The sequence below is a fragment of the Castor canadensis genome, chromosome 8 (genome assembly GCF_047511655.1).
Source record: "Castor canadensis chromosome 8, mCasCan1.hap1v2, whole genome shotgun sequence".
NCBI lineage: Eukaryota > Metazoa > Chordata > Mammalia > Rodentia > Castoridae > Castor > Castor canadensis.
The window spans coordinates 81605811-81630661 of record NC_133393.1 but is presented as its reverse complement, the minus strand read 5'-3'; the positions used below and the strand labels follow the sequence as shown (position 1 = coordinate 81630661).

General features: G+C 35.2%; 1 protein-coding gene across 14 annotated transcripts in view; it reads right to left on the bottom strand.

The window, feature by feature from the left end:
• The window catches only part of Tmem117 (transmembrane protein 117), a 554639-nt gene that overhangs the window by 77998 nt on the left and 451790 nt on the right, over window positions 1–24851 (bottom strand). For 11 of the 14 annotated variants that reach the window (XM_074083197.1, XM_074083195.1, XM_074083194.1 and 8 more), the window contains 2 exons: window positions 13501–13630; window positions 1039–2770 (listed from right to left, as the gene is read on the bottom strand). In XM_074083197.1, the coding sequence (XP_073939298.1) occupies window positions 2124–2770; window positions 13501–13630 (777 nt within the window). In that variant the 3' untranslated portion in view covers window positions 1039–2123. Of the gene's footprint in view, window positions 1–1038; window positions 2771–13500; window positions 13631–24851 lie in introns of those variants that run through there. The other 3 variants (XM_074083206.1, XM_074083208.1, XR_012450820.1) reach the window with 3 other exon arrangements.

Sequence of the window (24851 nt, the reverse complement as noted above, 5' to 3'; positions counted from 1 at the left end):
AAAAAATAGAGCAAAAGAAGGAAGGAGTCCCATGTGTAGAAAAAAGGTTTAATATCAGTTTATATAATTCAATAGTGGAAACCTTAGAAAGTCTTGTTTGACTATTAAAATGTTATCCATGGAAATTATTCCATTTGATACTAAATTTATGGAAGTTTTAAATACAGATTTTCATGTCAGTTGAAAGTTCCTCTAACCAGTTCCTAGAAACACTTAAGAATGGTTCTTTAGGTTTATTATTTTTGTCTGCCTTATTTCTGCTAGTTAAAGCACCTCAATAAACACTTTCCCCTTAATATTGACAGAAAATTCTAAAATATTTTCATAAAGAATGCATATAGGTAATAAAACCTACTTCTAAATCATCTTTTTTCATTCTATAAGAAAATGATTTTCAGAATAAATAAAGATACTGACCCAGGTTGTATTATTTATTTATCACAGAGCTAATAGTTCAGTGTTCTAGGCTGTGTAAAGTTGGTAATGGCTAATGTGGCCACATGTCAGGGATAAAATTCCCCTTTTAGATAATGATGATAGTAGAGTCAACGGCTACTATAGTAAGCCAGAGATATTTATGATTCTAAGTAAGCCATGCATGGCAATTAAAGGTAAAAGAAACAGTGGAGGCATGGTTCTGACTGCTTAGTAAACAATTGTAGGAAGATGTTTATTAAAGCTGGCTTTCAAGTGACAGATAAATGCATAGTTCTATTATGCATGCTAAATTCAGCATGCTGCAAGCTTAAAAGCAGATAGATCAAAACAGGAGAGATTTTAAAAAATCATAAAGACAAAATGCAGCAATGTCAGAATGTGACAGGAAAATAATTTTGCCTTAAAAATGGTCTCTCCTTAGCCCCTCAAGAAACATGTAACCATAATTTATGGAATAAAATTAAAAGCAAGTTAGGACTGTTCCATTGCTTAACTTGCCTTACATTGAGCTTTAAAAAACCCACTTAAATGGTTCCTGTTAAGCTCAGGTACCATTGAATCCCTTAAACAAACAAACAAAAAACTATATCTCATAATTGCTGATGTATAATTCTTGTTTATTAATGTGTGATGTTTAGTTCTTTAAAAAAAGAAACGAAAACAAAAAATGCACACACACAAAAGACACTAAACAGACTCTTGTACAGTTTTTTCCACCATGTAAGTTTCTAATGCATGATTTTTAGAGGAGTTGCCTTGCTCAGGATTGGTATATATTCTTCCATTTCCACTGTCCAGAGCCATATTTATAGATAAATGTATAAATATTGTAGACGATGGGTTGTACAACCTTCACATGATTACAAATTCAGTTCCTTGGTTGTCTGGGACTTTGTGTAAATGCCAATAAATTTGAGAGTTCACCCAACTGTGCCTCTTAACCTTTGTTCCCAAAGGTAAAGGGCAGAATTTTTAATCAAGTAGCAATTTATCTTTAATTAGAAAAACATAATTAGGTATTATCACTTAATTGCAATTACTGTTTGGAGAAAGTCACATTTCATGAGTAGTGACCCATGTTAGATTACAGTTCTCCTCATACTGAATTTTCCATCTGTATTTGTATTTGGCAGGCAGCCAATAAAATATCAAAGGTAATCATTACACTTCTCTGCAGTTCTGGTGTCAAAGTCGCCAACTCTCCTGCTGAATAGTAAACCAAGAGACCATTCTGGAACCAGTCCTTAGCCATATCTGTTTCCTGTTCAGACATCAAGAGTAAATCAAAATAATTGTATAAAAAAAATCCCAGGTGAAATAGGTTAGAGAACCATCCACACTTTGTTTCTGGTACAGTTAAAGACAGTTTAATGTCTCAAGGCACCACTATGGTTGAATATCAGATACATGGGTAATTGGCTAATCTACTATGGTGTAAAGTCAATAAGTAGCTTGTGCAATTGTGAAAAGCAATCTCTAGAGGACTGTTAAGTATACAGTAGGCACGTGTATTTTAATACAAATAGAAAACAATGAGTCCTAGAAAAAGCATGTCGAGCACCTTTGTGGCATTGTTTGTAATTCTTTACCTAACACTATGTAAACCTTACATTTACAAAAGGAAAGACTAATTTTTTACAGTGACACTCCAGGTTGCTTTTGGTGCTACCTTCTGGTAAATGAATCTAGTTCGTAGGTGTACTTTTAGAAGTCGTTGGGTCTTCATCAGCTTCTGTTGCACTGGTAGATTCGTTCAAGTGTGAGCTTAAGTTTTCTGAAGTCAGGTGGGAAGACTTGTAGACGATCTCATTGAAGTCAGACCTGATGCAAACCAAAGGAGGGTCATTCAGTGGGTCTTCCACAGAGACCTGGGTGTTTTCTCGAGTGATTCCCATGTCTTTGCTATGTTCTGATGGGGATTTTCTTTTCATGCGAGTGTAAGTTTTGTCTTGATTTTCCATGCCTTGCTCATTTTTCAAAAACCGTCCAAAGAACCAAATAAAGAATCCAAACCACACAAAAGCTATCAAACTTGGAACAAAAGCCAGACACTTGACATCAAGGCTTGCCCCTATGAACCTACTGTGTAAGAACATATCTCCCTCAACATAGGTTTTATTAGTCTGTGGGTTAGTGTGATTGGACCTCCATTCCCAAGATAGCTTGGTTCTGTTCAAATCCTTTAAACTTTCTGAGTCTTTCACTGTATATATCTTCTGCCCTGGGCCAATATACTGCCCATATTCATGAGGCTTATAGAATATTTGGTTCTTCCACATATTAAGATCCAAAATCAAGACGAGAAAGATAATTCCATAGTTAAACCATTTACCTGCATTAAAAAAAGAAATACTGCATTAATCAAAGGCCCATAAAATTGCAATAGGGTTTTCTCCAATAAAATGAAGATAATGGTGTAATAGTAAAAATTGTTAATGCTTAAGACCTATTAACATTTAATTTTTTGACAGTGCAATGCTGCCATAAGGTGAACTGGCAAAGGAAACTTACTAAATGCATTCTAGGCATATGGAGTTGTAACAGTAGATCCCTGAGTCAGTAACTTATGGCATTTATTTTAAAAAGATTAAGTCTCTTTGCTTTATAGGCTCCACAGCTGTACTCAAATTTGGCTCTATGTAAGTTATTTTCTAGAACATTTCAATTAATATTGAAAAGCAAATTTCTAGTGAAATTCTTAAGAAAGTCCAATATATGATTAAACATCTCTTACACTTTTATAATTATGTCTATGTAAGAAATAAATCATTTTGCAATGCAAAGCAAAATAGTATGTCAACTGAATTCACATTGCTGTTTATAGGTGACCTGCTGATTAAACTATTAGGTAATGTGTGATTCAGATCAATAAGACTTGAGAATTCAAGACTTTAAAAGTAATAGATTCAAATTCTCATCAAACACAATACATTTATTAGTCATATAAATATAACCAAAGCTAATGAACTGCCTTAAAAGACATTATTTGGAGAGAGTCTGTAATAGCTATGATTTTTTGTAGCATTTAAAATCGTGTATAAATGTTATTTATTTAGTGATATCTTATTATTTATATCTGCAAATGGAAAGAATGCAAAAAGTTTCCAAGCAATATTAGATTCTATTATAATATTTATTATAATTCATTACAATCTTTACAGTATCAAGTACACCATAATAATAGACAGACACCTCATATGTTTGTTGTAGCAAATTATGTGATGTAAGTAGCAGGTTCTAGTAGCTTTAGTTATAACTTTATGTATTATGTGAAAATTCTTTTCAATTTTATTTGAAAATAAGTAACATAGCTGTGAGGGGCTTAGATAAGTATTTTGTCATCATCATTACATACTTTTATGCCCTCATTATACTTAAGGTTGAAGCCAATCCTGGCTTCAAAATTTACCTCTGTGATTTTGTTCAGTTATTTAAATTGTCTGAAAAACTAGTATTTATTGAAGTTGTTAGCATTTCATTAGATTATTACATAATGAGCAGAGTGACTGGTAGATAATAAGGACTCAGAAATTCTTAACACTAATTGATAGTATTATTATCAAAATCTTGCTTAAAGCCTGGTGATTTCTTCATTTTTTTTCTTTTTCTTTTTTAATTATATTTTTGTCTCACTGTGACATTTACAAAGGTTCTTACAATATATCATAGTTGAATTCATTTTTAAAATTTATTTTATTTTAAAATATTTTTATAAGTTCATAATAGTGGTACACGGGGTTTCATTGTGGCGTTCCCATATATGCATACAATGTACCCCAGTTTGGCTCATAGGTCCATTATTCTCCAGATTTCTTCATTTGTATGAAAAAGTGAAACCTGATTTCTCCAAGACAATTTATATAAATGATGTAGTGACACCCACACCTTTGTAGTTGATTAAGCTTCTTGATCTTGACTTTTCTTATTTAGTTTTATATTTGATTCTTAGTTATGAACCTTTTTGAATTTAGTGTCAAATGTTACAAATATTTTATCATGTCTGGAAACAACATTCCCAATTTTGCAAGTTACTTTCTAGTTTTTTTGTGCAAAAACAAAATTCAAATACAAAGGTGAGTATTGTTACTAAACATTTATTGTGCTTATACACATAGCGTGCACTCTGTTCAGGACACACTGGTAGATGGTGAACACATATGTTTTTGCCTTCCAGAGGGAATTCAATATCTTGTTGGGGAAACAAGCAGAGGCATTAACAGTAATAAGAGGTCACATTTGAGAGATGGCAAATGAGTGCTACGAACTATAAATGCTGATGCTGAGAATGTGGAATGAAAACTGAGGGATGATTTCTGCAGAAAGGATTTTGGAGGAAACAGCAATTCATTTGGTCCTTGTAGGAAAAGCAGAACGGAGAACACTGGAAAATCTTTTGTTGCTTTTATTAGTTTATGTTTCAGATAGAATAGTATTGAAAAAGATGAGGTGACGTAGAAGGGAGGAGCTGAGAGTAGAAAGAAGAAAAATATGGGGACTACTGTAAGAAAAGAAAGACAAGAGAGGGATGAGAGACTGGTGAAGTGAAAAAGTTCAGAGATTTTCATCTCATATTAAGGAAGTAGTAATCTGTAGTTTCTATGAGAGAAGGCTTTGGATTCTTCTCCACTGTAGAAGATTCACAGTTATTCTCTTGCTGTAGACTATATGTGTTACAAAGCCAGATCGAGCTTGTGTGACTATCTCTGCCTGATTCATGGAGGACTCCTGGAGAAATGTGTATCCATTTTTAGTTCTTTCTTAAAAATAAAATTAAGGCTAGGGAAGTTCCTTGTGAAGGGGTCTCTGTTCTAGGGTTAATAGGATATCAATATCTGAGATATCAGCATTCCAGAATCAGAGAGGAGAGAGAATGTAGAGCTCTACAAGAATGCTTGTAGAGCTTGGTGAAGAATTTTTCCTAGTATAGAGAAGAGGCCTAGTATGTGTTAATGCGCCAAGAAAAAAAAAAAATCACAGGACAAAAGTGGAAGCGACTGGACATCAGTCAAACTAAGAAAGAATACCAAAGACAAAAGGAGCTTTTTTTCATACTTCCAAATTATTTTTCTGCCAGATGAACTGGGCTAGGTCAGTCTAACCAGTTAAACTTTCACATCAAAGAATCACTTTATGCTATTTCTCACGTGACCTGAAGTTTGAATACTCAGATAAGGTGGGAGAGGACCAAGTTAAAAAGGTGCTGCCTAACTTCAGTTAGTGGACGTCATTACCTTGCTCCAAAGCCTTTGCGAATTTGTGAGTAGGATGGGGACTTCAACAGATGGAGGGCTCATCCTAACTTTAAACTTAAAGGATACAACCTCTGATTAACCTGTTTAGTCTCTCTTGTCCACAATTATTTTATTTGCAATTTGAGGAAAGTCAGGTAGATGCCTTCCACTTCTATGATTCTGCCCTCCCCTAAAACCTTCACTTATTAGGTATGGGTAGAACCCAATTTTTTATTCTACAAAATGGAGACTAAAACACCAGTGTAACTATCTCAAAGGATTTTTGTGAGTTTTTAAAATGAAAGGTTACATTTGAAAGTTCTTTGAAACATATTAAATTGCCGAAAATGTAGAGTGGTATTATTTTTTCAATTTCTTTCCTCTACTTTGTCAATCCAGGTAATATAAGATGTGGGTGATAGAACAGAGGGAAAGAGAGGCATGTAAAGGGTTGTAACAAAGTTATATCTATTCTAAAGTGATCAAAATTTTCAACTTGGATAAACTAGAATAAATTATTGAGGTAGATTTATAGTGACAGTTAACCAAGAGTACCCAGTGTGTAGCGGTATGTAAATATTGTTTGTGAACCAGCATATTTAACATGTTAAAAATTCTTAGCACTTTGTGGTTTGTATATTGCTTGTACTGGTATTGGCCCTGAGAAAGCTTCTTTTATATACACAAATTTTGAGGCTAATAACAGGTGATTGTGTCACTGCCTATGTCCTGGAGTCCAGAGGCCATGTGGGGATGGGAAAGCAAAGAGGTGAAACTGAAGTAAGTCAGAGTTTCTACTAACATCAAATTTCCTTTCATTTCTGTGGATGTAACCAGTGTCTTCCCCACACTGTCATGGCCACTCAGCCAAAACCTGAAGTTGCTAAAAGGGTAGAAGATATGACTGTTTATTTTTATTTGTTTCCAACTATCTGACATGACTTCTGGCCAATTTATCTATTTGTACAGAGGAAAGATGCTCATCTTTCTCTCTATAAACCATCTTTCCATTTTCCCACGTAGTGTTTTGTTACCTTGGTAATGTTTTCTCTGAAAAAAAAAACTGTTTTGCTCTATGAGATGTCGCAAAGCAGAAGGCAAAGTCAGCCATTTCTGTGTTCTTGTCTATAAAGTGAGGGAGTTGAACTGTATAATCCTTAAGGTTTCTTCTCAGCCCTAAAAATCTGTTTGATGAGCCTATGGAATAAGCATCATCCAACCTTAATGTTTTATGATGAGGCAGAAAATTTCCCCATTATAGCAAATAAATGGAATACATGGTTTTCAGATTGAGAAAGGTTTTCTTAAAAATTGTGTATTTTGAGAAAAACTGTTTACCATAAAAAATAAATTTGAGTGCCAGAAATGAAGCACATGGAAAGGATATAAGACACAAAATTGAAAGAAACCAAACGTGTTTCTCTAGACATTCTCCCAAGTGCATCATTGTGAATATACGCTCACCAGTACCAAGAGGTTAGGTATTGCAGCATCAATCATATGAGAGCTTTTGCACTTCCCCCTGTTGTTCCAACTACATAGCATAATGTAAATCAGCAAGGAGGTAGTGTAAAAATCCATACATTATTTCTATTAATCTCCTTGTTGAAATATCTCGCTGTCTCCTTTAATGAGAAATCACTGCATGGCGTTGGTGGGATTACCTCTCTCTTGTATTTTGTGCTTTTAATGAATCTTACTGATTGTCAAAAATGATGTTATAATGGAAATTTTATCTTTTTACTTTGCGGGAGTTCATAGACTCCTTGGATAGCTAATTTTAAAGGATTTTTTCATTAAATATCACCCTCATTTAACATCACAAATGACAACAATTTGTGGGAAAGTTTTATTTTTCCCACTAAGGAAAAGACCACAAAGTGCTGATATTTATGTCATATAATGAACCATTCATGATTCCAATATGCAATTATAATATTTTTAATCATTTACTCAGATTGCCAGTTGGCATCATGGTTGAGCTGTGTTGTAGGCATCACTCTACTTAGTTGGTGGCACCACCTGTCCAGGCATCTAGTGCAGGTGCAAGAAGGAGTCATACTCCACACAGCCATTTAGCATCCATAATGGGATAGCAGGAAACCATCATGTTGAAGAAGATGAGCTTTGGATAAATAAAAGAAATGCATTTTGCTGCATTCCTTTTTTTGATTATATTCAAATTCCTCTTATTTTATACAGAGCAGTGAAACAGGGCTCACTGTGTTACCACATCTTCAGGGGATATGTAGAAATAAATGCTTGAGCCATGAAGACACCATTTAGTAAACCAGAGATATTTATTTACTAGTTTATGAATTGGTAATTATGGCAGTTAGTAAAATACATTCTTAAGACTTAAAAGCAAATTGATGTTGCCTATCAAAGTGCCTTTCTTGTCATTGCTACTTCCTTAGTGGGAGACCATTCCTTTAGGAAGTAATCCAACATGACAAATACAGATGTACTTGATAGATCACTTTGTGATAATAAAAATAGAAAGAAGAGGTCATTGGTTGTACTGAATGAGATGACCATTAGACTATGATGTTTTTGAGACTGGGAACTAACTCATAATCATTTCTGTTCTACCTTAACTATTGTACATATTAACTCAAGATGTCAGTTAATCAACATATAAACAGTGAGACATGCTCAGAAAAATGCAAAGAATGAATGTCTAATGTTTGAAATCAAATACATGTGTCTCATTTATATAATGAATTCCAGACTACTGGCAAAATTGGATCTAATGTGGAAAATTAGAGAAAGCAAAATATGCATGTCTCAAAGATTATGATTAATTACACGTTTCAAGTCCCTCCCCTGGTTGTGAAGACAATTCTTGAAGGGTATGTGAGGTTTATTACAAATGCCCATATACCATAAATTAAGACAGGATGCCTCCGTTTGAGCAAGGCAGACTAAACTCAGGTACAGCAAGGACTGATAGGCTCTGGGGAAAACAACCATGGCCCTGAAGATGAGTTATGGACAAATAAAAGGAATCGCTACTTTATACAGAAGTAAACATAGTTTAGACCTGTACAAAGGCATTGAAAATGGAAATTGCTGCAGCAGAGATCTGGAACAATTCTCAACTGAGAGAACAGCAAGGATCTTTGTGTAATTTGAATATACTCATGGTCTTCAAGGACTGTCTTTCTGTACAGAGTGCATCATATTTCCCTATAACAAGTCCATTGCTAGTTTTGTCAGAATATTCTGCTAGGTGGACCACTGTTCTTTAATTCATTATTTTTCACATTCTAGCCATGGTAAAGCACCTGTGCCCTCACACCGCTTGGAAACTGAAATAGAACACAGACGCTGCAGAGGCTTGTTTACTTCCACATTTTCCATTTTTGCCGAAAGGGTTCCCCTGGGCATCATTGTGCCAACAGTGCGAATTCTCTCCTCGCAGCTGCACAGGCTTTCCTTCTGGCCTTTCCCCCAACCCCTCCTAATTTACTGAGATGATGGCCACCAATGGGACACTTCCTTTGTCTGGCTGGGATGACAGATGGCAGAGCTTCCACCGGGATTGGCATTAATAGGACTCAGAGGAGTTTCGGAGACTGAATTGAGAGGCCATTCCTCTCCCGCCCGACTTGGGGCGTCACAGTTTTTAATCCATCTATGTATTCACCTTATAGGCAAAAGGGAAGAAGGCAGGGGAGATTATTATTCAGTTGCTTTTAGCATGTATTCAAGAGAAGAACAATGAACTTGGACTAAAAGTACCGATGTGACTTAATCACTAACCAAATGTCCTCTTTGTTACTGAAGTCAAAATTCCCAGAAAAAATATTTTAACACACCCTTGGATAAAGATGATTTATTTTTATAAGCTGTAGCCAAGCTTATAAATTGAAAACTCATACATACTGCAGCAAACCATCTGTCAAGGGGGACCCAGATGAGCTAAACAGATGCAACAATTCAAGTTATTTCAGACATGCATAAATAAAGCTAGCTTGGAGTCAGGATTAAAAAATACTCCAACCCTAACTGCTTTTAAAATGTCAATGGGAACTCATCAATGTCAGATAACCCTCTCTATATAGAGTAGTTCACTGAGAGAGAACATTTTCCATTCTTAGCATTCTTCTTCCTGAGGACTTAGGACTGTAGGTCATAGCAGAGAACTAGAAAAGTGAATAAATGGCAAAAGAATTCTTTCTTAGGCTACCCAATGTTTTGGAATTAAATAAGAAATACCAATTCTGTATGAATGAAAGGAAATGCTTTAATTTAAAAATGTTGAAAGTTTATGGACTGCTTACTACTCAGCAGGCAGTGTTTTAAGTGCTTTGCACATATTCATTAATTTAATTCTCACAACCATACAGGATAGGTACCATTTCTATCCCCATTGAGCAGACAAGAAACTGAAGCTCTGAGAGGTTAAGGAACTTGATGAAGGCTACAGCACCAGTACATACAGAGCTAAAATCCTTCATCAATCCTTTATGCTCCATTGCTTCCAAATACACCAAATGTCTTATTTAGCTCATAACAATATGGTATCCAGGGTCTTGGAAGACTCACTCCTGACTCTGGAGACCCTTAGCTGTCTTCACCCAGACACATCTACTACAAAATAGACACAGACAGATAAATCAACAGAGAGAGCTATCAGGAGGAGCCAAGGGGTTTCTTCCTATCCCTGGTCCCAGCTTCCTCTATGGTTGCCCAGACTATCATCTTTCCCCAATCTTACTAACTTTGAAATCTTTTCTTCTGAATCCAACTCTGAACTTTCCAGCTCCTTGAAGGACTCTATCATGTGCTTGTCTTACTGACCATCCCTTTTCTACTAAATTTGCATTGTGCCCATTGGTTTTTGATTTTAACAGTTACATATGAAAAAAAGATAAAGATAAGATGGGAGAAATTCTGCCTACAGAAAAATGTTTTCCAATAGCAGTGTTTCTCTGAATGGTCTTCTGCCTGTCTACTTAGGTATCACTTTCAGGGTTTGAAAGAAGGAATAGATTCTGAGTGTGTGGATGGTGGATTTTCTTTTAAACAAGCTCTCCAGGTGATTCTGTTACACACTAACATTTCAGATCCATTGATGGATACAGAGGGTTACATATTGAATCACCCCAGGGGTAATACTATAGTTGCTTATCAAGGAGAGCACTGAAGTGTCCTTTAATAAAGAAGTAGCCATGGAGGAACTGGTCAACAAGTTAGCATTTGCAATTCACATGGAAATTTGCAGGCTATTAACTATTGAGAATATTATAATACATCACAGAGCATAGTATTTTGGAAATTTTATTTAGGTTCTTCCTCAGAAACAATGGTCCTATGAAGTGAGATAAAGTCAATGGCCCTTCACAGAAGACAAGGTGCTATGTCAGAGTGGCCTAGGCCACCCTTCAGATGAGTAACAGAAAAGAGCAAAAATAAGATTGGGAAAGTTCCGACACTGCCTCCAAACCTGTGGCTGTTTTCCCAGGCATTTTATCCACAGATGTGTGTGTGAGTGCATGTGAACAAACTGGATTTATCACAACTTAGATTTAATTTATTTATGGTAGAGCCCTTCAACCCCAAAGCCCTTGCCTACCCTGTATTATTTTGAATTTAAATGCTAGAATCCTCAAAGGCTTTCTCAGATGATCCAGGTAGCCATTATTTGCATAATAAGTTTCAGGGAGCTATTCTGACCTCATCTGTGACTTCTAAATCCAAAAGGAATGGTTCTAAGTGATCAATATCACCTGGGAAAGTTTTACCATCTTCTCTTTGTCTGGCCCTTGCCCAGACCTATCAGGTCAGAGCCATTAGGGATGGAGCCCAGCAAGCCATATATTTATAAAGTTCCTCTAATGACTTGGCAATCAGTATCACTTAGCAATATTATTGCAGTATTAATTGCACTATATTCCCACTTTCTGGCAAACTTTATTAATGTGCAAACTGAATTACAAAAACTTAACTAGTCTTTCTTTGTTTTCAGTTTCTAGAAATACACACATTTGAAGTCCTATATCTACTCTTGAGTACATGGTAGTCTTTTTGCCTGACAATGCAGATTCAGGGAGTCCTGCATACATGGCCCTCTTCCAAGGAACTGCCTATAATTTTTAGATGTAATTTTGTATTCATCTTTTTAAATAAAACATTCCAAATTTTTTAAACATTGGACATGGCAAACCCTGAATCTACCCTTTCTATAAATAACAAAGTCATGTACATAACAAAGGTGTGTAAAATGGTCCTAAATTAGGTATTTTTAATAGATCATATTTTTTAACTAATGTGTCCTCCAATTCTTTTTCTTTTTTTCTTTTCCTTTACCTAATGCTCTGCACTTAAGCAGTATATTTTTGAAAGGCATTCTGATGGTCAGAGACAATATTAGTGCAGTGATGGCATGGGAAAAGAGCTGGTAACAAGAACAGATGGTCTAGGCAGAGCCCACCCAAAGGGATATGGTGATGCCATGTGTGTGATAGCTGTTTTAGAAGTCTGAGAGGATAGCATGCTGCAGAGACTAAGTGGGGACTCTGAAACCACTCTGTGTGACCTGAACTCAAATTGATTGATTTACTCCGTGAATTTAATAGATGGACCTCATTCATTTTGAATAGGAATGAAACCTGCTGCATCCTCCCTATTCATGAGCTCATCCTCCAATTTAAAAAGGTGGCCTCATGCTCAAAGTGGAAAAAAAAACCCAGCCTCTTTGCTGGGAAGCAAAGGTTTTTTGCAGTATTCAAATGTGAATGTTTTCTGTGTACAGGCTATTTTTATACAGCAGCACAGACGGGAGGGTAAGCAAAGATTTCTTCAGCAGTTTTTACTATAGCAGGGGTAGGATCCTAGGCCATTGTCCTTAAAACACACACACACACACACACACACACACACACACACACACACACACACTCACTCACTCACTCCCTGCATCTGAACAGCTTGGGAACAAATGTCACCCTTTATCTGTGATCATTCAGCTGTCTGCTTGTTGATATAAAGAAAAAACATAACTCCAAGAGTCTTTTTTTAGATTAGAATGACTGAGATGTTATGAAAGTATTATAATAGATCATATTTTAGTCATTTCAAAAGTGATAAATATCTGAAAATAAAATAATCTGAGAATCCACAGAAGAATCACTGCAGAGGAACCTGGGCTTGGATACAGAGGTAGATGTAATGAAATTAAATGATAAGTGGCCTAACTCCCTAAAGGCATGGGGACTGATTGGATCATAGAGGAACAATGTTTTTTTTTTTTCATATCAGTCACAAGTGAAAAAGCATAAAGTGTATTAATGTTGAAAATATATAGCAGAAGTTGTGCAGAAGAAATCCAATGAGCAAGATCAAAGCAGAGTGGTATGAGCAGTATGGTAGAAATAACTATCTGTATTAAAAATCTGTTCTCCCCCTTTGATAATCATACTGCAGAATGCTAGATCGACACAAAGCAGCTGCCTAACTGCATTTCTCTGCTCTCCTTAACTCCAAGTCAAGCCATCAACTAGTCACTGCCAATGGAACTTGAGTGGAGGTAACAAGTTTCTTTTCTAGGATAAGGCAGTTAAGAAGCAGCTAAGCCTTCTTAATCATTTCCCCATTCTTTTTACTCCCATCTGCCTGCTGAATGTTAACATTGTAATTGTCAAGCCACCAGAAGTGTGGGTCCCAGACTGATGGCACTGAGTCCTCAGTCCACCCAAACCCCCTTGCATTGCTAAGTGAATGCAAGATCACATTAAATGTATACTTCTCAAAGGTCATTGTTTGCCTTTTACAGCAAACACTAGACAGGAGAGAATCAAATTGTGTTCAAAGTTGAATAACTTACCTGTTATGTGAATGCGATACTCCTCCTTGAAGATCTTCTGGAAGAAAGGAATCTTGAACTGCATGTGAGGAGTGTGTAACCCAGGGAGATTTACATCAACGTCTCCCATGAAGTGTGGGAATTCCCAGTCCTGTCAGAGAAAATTAAGCATATTTGTGATTTGTTTTGTTCCTAAGAAGCAAAACACCAAAACCTTATTTTTATTAGCACTTATTTTAAAATAATTTAAATTCAGCAGCTGTTGGATGTAGCAACATCCAACCGTGATGGTTAGTTTATATACATCAGGTAGCAGTTTGAATTCAAAATCAAAATTAAGTCATAAGCTAGATCCTTGGATTTTTCTCTTTAATGTGATAATAAGAAACTAACATAAGAATGATTTATATCTACATACATTATCTCTTTCATTCTGGAGAACTGATCTTAAATTATTAGAGGAAGAAAGTGATCTGTGTTTAATAAATTTGGAGTAAATTTGCAATATTTTGTCTTGCTACTTCCAAAAATATGAACTCTATAATAACAAGTTTGATATAATAAAACAAAGAGGATCTGGTTCATTTAATCAAGTTCATCACCTCACGTCAAGGGACTTTTATCAATCATCTCTGCTAGCAACTGCACAGAATGACAAACACCAAAGAATCCTGCTCTCCATATTTAGTTAATCTTTTAACCAACTTGAGTACGAAAAAAGTTATGAATGAAATGTTAACTCCAGATTTCAATCCATGAACTGAATAGAAAACCATGAAATTTATCCAAGACTCCTACATATGGAGCTGACAGAAGTGTGCTAATAATCTAGTGTGCGTACTTTGTGTGTTCATGTGCATTCCGCTACTCTGCTGAACATTCTTGTTAGGAACAACAAGCCTTGAGGAAAGGAGAATATATGAGTGGCAGTAAACAGCCAAGCCATCAGTATCTATCAGTTTCCTAATCAACGGATCACCTCAAGCTGCTAATAGGAAGCTGCTAATGGGAAAAATGAAATTATATACCATCACCTTCCTATCAGCAGGTATAAATCACTTGTTGGTCTCTTCTGTCCTTGTCTTTCAGTCAAAGACACCAAATAGACATGTGGCTTAGGAATATCAGAAAACCCAAAGCAACTAGGGATGTATGAATTCAGAATATTTTGATCTAAAAGATGAATAGAAAATGGTTTGGTATCAATACCTGTGAACAATTGCTGAGATTGAAGTGCAGCATTTGCTTTTTCACTCCAACATTAGTACCATCTTTGTTCTTCCTATGTTATTTGGAAAACTCTCAGAAAGAAATGTGACAGTGAATTTAGCCACTTGCTAAAAGATAACTGATGAAAAGTTATGCCTGATAAATGAAATGATTGATAACCAGAATATCTTTCACTTGGTCTGGATAAATGACAATAGCATTATCAAAAGAGCTAGCTTTTATTTCTTTGTTTAAGGTAGAAAATACTTCTTGGTAGTAATTGGGCCACTATATTTAGAATCAGCTTCTTTTTAGGAAGAGATTTTTTTATGCTCCCATTTAGCTTTTCTTCCATGAAACTGAAGTTTTCCACTAGGTGTGAAATTGGTTTTCATTTGAAAACAATCTCTACAGATTTCTTGCACATTGTGATCAAAACCTCATTCACTAAAAAATAGTCTTTCAATTATTTTCTACCTCTTCTTGGAGATAGAAAGATGAGTTAAGGAAACAGGAAGAGGAGGTAAATGGGGGAAGGGAAAGTCTTGGTCTTTATATGGAAGATGACTTTACTTTTGTTTGTTTGTTGTTTTTAGGATGATCAGGGAAGGGAGTTGTTGATGGTGGGTGGAGGTAGTGCAGTATAAAAGAAGTAGTGAGTGCCGTGTTAGATCATTTCTAAAAGAAGATAAATAAAAGAGATAATGTCTCATTCATAAAGTTTCCCAAATCCACCTTTTTTTATTTTCTACAATCCTCATGCCTTGCTTTTTTCAAAACTCTTTTACTTAATCTCCTCACTTCCTGCTTCCATTCTCTCTACACTATTTCAATTTTTGTACTTTAATTACTACTCTTCACATACATCTTCAGATTCATTAATTCTTGAGTCAGTGTAAACTCTGGTCTGACTTGGAGTAGAATAGTTATAATTATTACTGCATGATTTTCTATTTTGCAGGATATTCCAAGCTCGTCTTAGTGGAAAATGATTATCTGAAGCTGGTGTAATCTTGGGCATTTATTTAACAATGAGAAATGAGGATGGTATTCTGAATCTCTCTAGGTTTTAGTCTCTCTACATATTAGTGTTGAACATCTCACATACTTCTTAGGGGATGAAATAATTAATGCCTGAACAATTGGCATATTGATGGAGAGAGAGGGGAAGAAACATGGAAATGGTCCATAAGCATGGTTGACTTCCTTTCATGATTCCAAGGTCAGGTTTATCCTGAGAGTGAAGTAGAGGAAACTGATGGGTCTGTTTCACATTGGCTGCTTCAATGTCTATGTGGTAAAGAAAGAAAGAAGGAGACCTATTTTTTCCTTTTTACCCTCATCCATTGCACAATACTGTCCCTGCAATGTCTCTGACTGGGACATGGGTCAGAGAAAAGTTCTCTGAGAGACCACCCAAGGCAAGGCCATAGAGGCCTCAGAGGCCTATAGCAGTGGCCTCCTGAGGAAAATGCAAGAATAATTTCTCTTGCAATATGAGTCACACTGAGTGGCCTCCAAAATAATTGTGAGTATTTTAAAGGTTCAGGAGGATGGGGGAACTGCTACCATGCATGTTGGAGAGTCAGCAACATGTGCAACCAAAGGTTGAGGAAGTCTATGGATATATGGGTTATAAGTCATTGAGCACTTGCAATGTTCTCTTATCATAATATTGGTTCTAGACTATATACTCACATATATTTACACAGAAAATGACCCTAAAATTTTACTATTATTGAAACATTTCTACCACTTTATTGAGCTATAGTGGACAAACAAAAATTATATACACCTAATTAAGATGACAATGTGATGTTTTCATATATATATATGCATAATAAAATGATTACTACAATCAAAATAATTAATATATCCATCTACAGCTGAGAAAATTTGCCTCAGAAAGTTAGGTAAGGTGGCCTAAATGCCAAGCAGCAGATCCCAGGTTTTATCTGGTTTCAAAGAATACATGCTTTCTCCTGGTCCAGGTTGTCTGTAAGCATGAAAAGTGACAATACTTCCTATTTTCAACTCAGAATTGGAATTATTCTTACTTGCTCTGTATGTTCTAATTGAGAATTACTGATGATTGCTAGCTCATACTGAGAGCAGTAAGAGCCAGAGCCATAGGTCTTTAAGGTACTTTTATTTTCTCCTAGGGAGATATTATTCATCTGACCCTAATGTGAAAAAAATCAACTTCTGCATTGAAGCCATTACCCCAGATATTGCTGGCTTATAATCTAATCAGACTCAGGTGAGTGGGAGACTTTACTAATGAATGAGTGATAGCAAACACTGAGAATTGTCTTGGCATTATGACGACTGTATACAAATATTATGAGCGTCATGGCTTTCTCTCCTTGTGCATAAGTGTAAAAATGATATTTTGAACACAAGCTAAAAAATACTTATTTAGGAAAATGACAAAGCAAGATGTGTTCAGCTACTAAGCCCAGGGTAGACAGGAACATCATGGAATTGTGTATTATAAAATGTCCACTCATTTTGTTATTTAAGAAATATTATCAGTGTTTAGTATTCAAAGCTTTCTTACTGTTCTTTGCTATTAAATATAGCAATAAATGTGGAGGTCTATCAGACTTGTGGTTCAGTGATGTGAGAATTATTTAGGCACATGGTATTATGTTATTCCAGTTTTCATCAGTTCATGATGAGGTATCCAGTGTGAATAGATTTCCATCTTTGCATCTGCTTCATATATTGAGAGACAGTTAATTTTCATTCATATGGGCATATTTCCCATATAAAAGTAAATGAGCAGTGTCATGATATATAGCTAATCTTATTTCCTATATACTATGGTCTATTTCTGCCTGTAGCAATAAAAATCAGTTACTGGTCCCTATTATTCCTAGACCACATTTGGGCAGAATTTCAGGACAATGTTAAGTATATAAGCAAGATGGTCTCATGACATCCTGGATTCATCATTTCCCATTGCTTTCTCATTGAGATCCATGCCTCAGGGTCAAAGAAAAGAACTTGGTACTATTCAGAAGAACTCAAGCTTGAAACCAACACTGTTTTGAACTCCCTGATCGGCATTCAATTTCTCAAATCAAATGACAAAACTTCATTTCTATTTAGGGAAGCATTAGAGGATAAAAATGTAATAACACTTACTACTCTACTCTGAAAAACTAAAGCTGTACTTAAGATTAATGACTTGATTTTTGAGGAAATTAAGAGATTTAGATTAGATTTTACTCAAAAGTTGGAAACCTCTTAAAATACAATTGACAGCAGAGTCTTAAATGTTACCATAAAATACCAACATTTTTTGTTATAATTATTTATGTTTCCTTTTTATAGGTATTAGATTTTTAAGCCTCAAATAATTTCAAAAGCCAACTTTACAGATGTATTTCTTTTTCTTTGCTAATCTCTATTCATCCATATTTCAGAACTGAATTTAGATCCATGAATATCTTAACATCATTCTACCAAAAATTTCCACAGCTTATAAAGTGTCCTTTAGCTTTTCTACGCTTAGCAGTGTCCTAGCAACAGGATTTTAGATGACAGGGAGCAGTGGTGGCTTGAAGAATTGTACTGTGCTTTGGGTGATATTTTTGTTTCTTATTAAGAAACTAGAGTGCCTGATTTTTTTCAGCAACCTGTGCTTTTTCTAATTGGAAAAGTTACCATAGTATCACTTGGCTGAATTAATCCTTCGAAGCCTTGACATATATATATATATAGTAGGTTTTGCTTATTTATTTGTGCATTGTCTGTCTCCCCCACTTGAATGTAAGATCCAGGGAGCTTAGAGGAATTTTTTCCTGTTTTTGCTTACCACTGTATTCCCTGTACCTAAAACTAGGTTTAACATATAGTAAGAACTCAGATATTTGTTGAATTGATGAATGGAGCGTTCTGAAAGTTAAAGCTACACAATAATCCTTTGGTATCATGTAAGTGGAAACACAATGTCAATTTAGGAAAACAGAAACATCATAATACATACTTGTATTTATAATTAAATATTACATATCACCCAGTTGCTTTATCTTCTCTGACTTTACCAAGTATACTGGGATCATGTATAGAGTCACAGAAAAGTTGTGCTATTTGCCAAAAACCACAAAAGGAAAGGAGAAAATTAATAATTAAATAGAGAAAAAAGATGCAGGTCAAGTATAACTACTGTGAGATAAGACAGCAGATGTTTGAGCAATTTGTTAAAAACATGTGTTGAGGTGGTCTAATGTACCTTTTTAGTCACCATGTACATGCAAAGATGCTCATGAGACATGTCTAACCAAGTCAGAGACTGAGGAATGAGAATTAGAGAGGCCGGAAGAATCATTTCCCATAGTGGATGACAGCAGTTGGAGTGTTAAGTCAAGGAGGAGCACAGTAAGTGTTATATTTAAAAGACAGGAAGAAGGAAGTCATTTCATAGACATCCTTTGACATCTTTACTCATATATTGTTTTTTTGATTTTCTCTTAGTATTCACTGTTGTTTTTTTTCCCCTTAAGGGCAAATGCATTCTATAACCTTTTGGAGTTGTCTCTTAGGAAGCACATATGCTGTTTAAAAGATTTAACACTTTTGAAGGGAAAGTCTTGGCTTTCTGGTTGCAGTAGGTTTTTGTCAACTAGTAGAGATAGCAGATTTCATTCATCATAAAAACAAATCCAAGTCAAACTGTAAACCTTTAATTGAAATGCTTTAAATAACTTGACTTTTCATGTGTTTCTTGTATTCTAAGATACTAAGGAACTCTTAAAATTCTTGTTGCCTAAACAATCTAATTTATTTTAAGAGTCCATTTTGTTTTGTTGTTTAATTCTTTTTCTTCCTCAATATTTTTTTTTCTTCCTTGCAAAAGCCATATTGAATTTTCCCAACTAAATGTGAAGACAATGTACATCAGTGAGATGTAAGTATTAGTTTAGTACCTACAGAAAAAAATCAAATAAGTCAAGCCCACAGCAGGTCTGAAAAGTAAGTATAGTCTATTACTTTTAAGAGAACTGCCTTAAGGCTTTGGAAAAATAGCAGTGGGTTTTGTAAAAACAAGCTTCATTACATCTAGACACCTTGAAACCATCATTCCTTAAAGTGCCAAGATAGAAACAAACGTGTCTGATGAAATGCACTGAGCCCCATTTACCGATGTCCTGCTCTGGCAGACTGATGTGATGAAGGATAAAGTAAAAGTCAGTCTTATAACTGTTTACAACTAATGGAAATGCATTATGTGGCATCTAGGAGTAATGGAAAATCAATACCCCTCACTAGGGCAATACAGTACACCAGAACACAAGGAAAGAGTGTTTAACATCTTAAAGACCCTTTTGGAGGGAGCAAAACTCTGGTTAAGAGGAGTTGCTGATAACTAAAGTTAGTGCAAAGTCTAAAGAAACAATAGTGGGTCATTTTAGATAGTCTTCCAAGAGTTATCAAACAACTGGATTTACTTAGCACTTCTTAAGAATAAATAATTACCTATGTAATAAATTGACATATTTTACTCAAAAGGGAACTGATAAGAATAAGTGAGATATAATAGAAGACATTTATTAGACAGCACATTTTTGTGTTATGTTTTAGACAGTAATTACAGGACAATAGCACACATTCTCTGCTTCTTCTGAGGTTTATTGTATTTGCCCACTTGTTACAAAATGTCACTGCTTTGGTAACTGTACTGGCTCCATACATACTGCCAGCAGTGATCACATTCAATTGTCTGAATAACTAATTTCTTCCATGGTCCATATAGGAAATTAATTGCACACTGTCAAAAGAGTAGGCAGTATTGCCCTTGATAAATTTTTTCTTTAAATGAAAGAATGATAGCGAAGATAAGTGGGAAAATGTGTTTCAATATAAAGATAGTCACCTCACAACAATGAAAAGAATATGAAGTTGATCTAAATGTCAGATGGGTCAAAGTGGATGACCTTTAAGTTTCCTTACAATGGCATTACGTCTACAATTAAAATTTTTCAGGGTTTTCTTATAGAGCATATATTCTAATTGAGAACAAAGTCTAGTCTATCAGTAAATCTCAAATAATGATACATGTTGTGAAAAAAAGACAAGGAATGGGGAGGGAAAGGAAGGCAAGGTAAAAGGCAAGGGGATCAGAGTAGTGAGTTGGGCGTGGGTGCTATTTTAGTTGATCAACCTCTGACATTTATTGTGTGGAATACTGATTCATATGCAAGAGAAAGTCCTGCAGATCTCTGGAGAACGATCCTATCAGCCAGATGCAGAAGGAAATGCAAGGCCCAAGGAGGAATGGGATGGTTGTGTTACAAAAACAGCAAGATTAGAGTGATTATGAGAGTATGAGTGATACGGAAAGAGATGCTCGTGCCATATTCTTGAACTTCCCAGCCTCCAGAAATGTGAATCAAATAAACTACTATTATTTACAAATTACACAGTCTGTGGTTTTCAGTTACAGTAGCAGAAAAGGGACTAAGACAATACCAAGCAGTTGGGAAGCTTAGTGAAGAGGCTGAGGTTGGAGTTAGAGATGTGGAGTCACAGGTATATTTATTAGACTAAGGCCACAGAATTGAACAAAGTCACTCAGAAAGCAAGGATAGAAAGCTAGAGAAGAGGGCCAGGGACTAAAAATGACATAGTCCAACATTTAGAATTTGGGAGAGAAGCCAATGAAGAAAATGGAAAAAGAATGGCATGCAGTAGAAGAACAGAAAGTGGTCATAGAAGTCAGGTCAAAAAAGATGCTTCAAAAGTACAAGGGATCAACTGTGCCAAAATGCAGCTCAAGGTTTGAGTAAGAATGTTAATGTGAACATTGACCATAGGATTTGACAAAAATGGGTGGTGTTGATCTTGATAAAGACCTCTGAATTCCAGAGGAAGTTAATATGAAGGACAAAAACCCAACTGGAGTTGACTGAAGAAACAAATCAAAAAACCAAACATGAGGTGAGAAGAAGAGCCAATTAGAGAAAGGACAGTGTTTTCAATAAATGGTCCTGGAGAAATTAGGTATCCACAAACAGAAGAATGAAACTCTCACCAGTTACAAAAATCAGTGAATTAAAGACTTAAATGTAAGAAACAAAAACAATGAAACAATAAGAAGAAAGCATAAGAGACACACTTCAGGACATTGGAATGGGCATTTTTTTAAATTATTGGACAAGACCTTAAAAGCCCAGAAACAAAAACAAACAAGATCATATTAAACTAAAATGCTTCTGGATAGAAAAGGAAATAATCATTAGTATGAATAGAAACCTAAAGAATGGGAGAAAGTATTTGTTAAGTATGTACCTGAGAATGTGTTAATATCCAGAAAATATAAGGAACTTGAAAAAACTCAAAAGCAATAAAATCCTCTAATAACCTGACTAAAAATGGGTAAAAAATCTAAATAGACATTTCTCAAAAGACATGCAAATGACCAGCAGGTATATTGAAATATGCTCAACCTCACTTATCTTCAGAGAAATGAGAATCAAAATCATATTGAGATATTACCTTAATCTAGTAGTAATGCCTTTTATGAAAAAAGAGAAAAGATAACAAATTATGTGGAGAAAAGGGAACCCTTCCATGTATGCTGTTGATAGGAATGTAAATTAGGACAGCCATTGTGGAAAACAGTATGGAGGTTTCTCAAGAAAGCTAAAAATAGAATCTCCATATGATCCCACTCTTAACGGACACACACTAAAGGAAATGAAATCAGTTTGTCAAGGAGACATCTGTTCTCTCATGTTTGTTTACAGCACTATTCACAATAGCCATGGAATAGAAACAAACTAAATGTCCATCAACTGAGGAGAAGATAAAGAAAATGTAGTACATGTGCAAGATGGAATACTATTCAGCCATAAAATGAGTGAAATCTTGTCATCTGTGACAACTTGGATGGATTTGGAGATAAGTGAAATGAGCCAGGTGAAAAAAGACAAGTACCACAAGATCTCAACCATATAGGATATACAAAAATGGAAAATTTTGAAGTTGAGAATAGAATAGTAATTGCCAGAAGCTGGGGAGAACAGGAGATAGGGAACATGGGAAAAGGTTGATTAATCTGTACTAAATTACAGTTAGACAAGAATAAGAGGTTTTGTTGTGCTATTACACAGCAGGATAACTATAGATAGTGACTGTTTACCATATATCTCAAAAAGCTAAAAGAAAAGATTTTGAATGCTTCTTTCATAAAGATGTGACAAATGTTTAAGGGAATATATATGTTTAGTCTGGTTATACAATGTATTACACATGTATTGAAAAAAACACATGACACTCCATTAATATGTACTATTGTGTTTTATGTATCACTTAAAATAAATCTGATTTACAAATAAAAGTCAATGCATATTGAAAAAGAAAAAAATAAAGTCAATAAATATAGATGACTTATAAGGGGCTTTCTAACTTTTAGTGGGAACAGGTGAAGAGTTAACTGGAGAAACATTGTGATTAATTAAGTCTCAAATAATTTTGCTAGTATAAATTAAAATGAATTTGATTAATTTTAGAGTGAGGGACTCTAAAACCTGTGATTCCCTTTTTGTATTTTCAGTAGTTATACAATGGCTAATAATAAATGCTGGTATGCACCAGTATGAATATACTAGTTATTTGTAGTTGGTATCTATTCTGATTGGACAGTGTCCATTCTTACTGGTCATTATTACTGCTGTTCAGTGGTTAAATATTCTATGATTCTTGAGTGAAAAATGGCTGTTTTTGTGAAAAATCAAAATGAGGCTAAGCTCACTGTGTTTTCAATGATGCAGTTTTTAGAAGCAATAGGCTGGATCCTCCCTGCTCTGTTTCCTTCTGTTTTCATCTTTCTTAGTAAAAACTTCAGGTACTGGAACAATGCCAGAGTCTCTGCCTCTGACCTTATGGACCATGCAATGATAACATGTAACAGAAAGTAAAACCTTTAGAACAATGGATTTGAACTATCAGACTTTCCATATCTGTCTTCAATGAGTTTTAGGTCAAGAGTGTTCATCCTCTGAGCTCCAGAGAAAAATTATCCACCCTCAAGTAAGAGAGAAAAAAAATAGGAAACAAGATATACTGGGGCAGGTTAAAGGGATGGAAAGAATAAAATACATTTCTAGTTTCAGAATTATACCCACAGTGAATTGAAAGATTTTCTGAAACTATTGTTAGTCTAGAGGTCAATGGCCAAGAAAAGTCTAACATACATTGCTTTACTTGTTGGATACCTATGGGAGGGGTACTCCATCACACTCAGAGTCCTTCTGGAAAACAAATCTACATGCTGGGGTAAAGAACCTTACATTCATGCTAGAAATTCCATTATCATTACACTAACACAATCTATTCAATAGGCTTGGCTAATAGATTCCATACAGCCCTAACAAGAGCAAAGGTGAAATCTACATTTCTCAAAGAAGTTCCCAATAATATACTCAAGTTCACCATAGGATGGTGTCACACTAGTATTGAACTGATTCAACAGTGATTAGATGCTCAGTAGATGCAAAGAATGAATTTTCAAAGAAAATAACATAACATTAAAATATAAAGAAATAAACTAAGCTCTATATTTACAGTTATAGACAATGACAATCATTGTCATTGACTAGATTACTGGTAAGGAAGAGACCCAATGAAATTCAATCAATAGCCCCCGAAATATATTCCACCATATCCCCATTCATGTTATTGAGAAATATTGACAAAATTCCTATTTAAAAGATTGATTTTTTTATATTCTCTTCAGACTAAGCAAACAGACATTTGTCATGAACTGCTTGTACAGACAGATGAAATATTCCACTATTCTACTGGAAACCACATGCAAATATATATGGCAGTAAAGATTTTTCTCATGTTATATAGGAGTAAACTGAGGCTCAGGGGGCAGTCAAGTATTTTTCCCAATGCTGTACAATTGATACGAAAAGGTTTTGCTCCAAAGATAGTGCAAGTACAGAGACTTCTTTGCTCATAATATCAGCTTTCTCATGACTTTTTACCCATCTAAATGTGGCAATTTTCTCCCCACCTAAACACCAACTGTCACATGACTATGTGTTTCTAACTGATGTTAAATTATATCTGAATCAGCAGCAGTTTACCTTGAAATAATGTTTTCTCCAAATTATTTTGCAACATGGAACACACAAGATGGATATCCT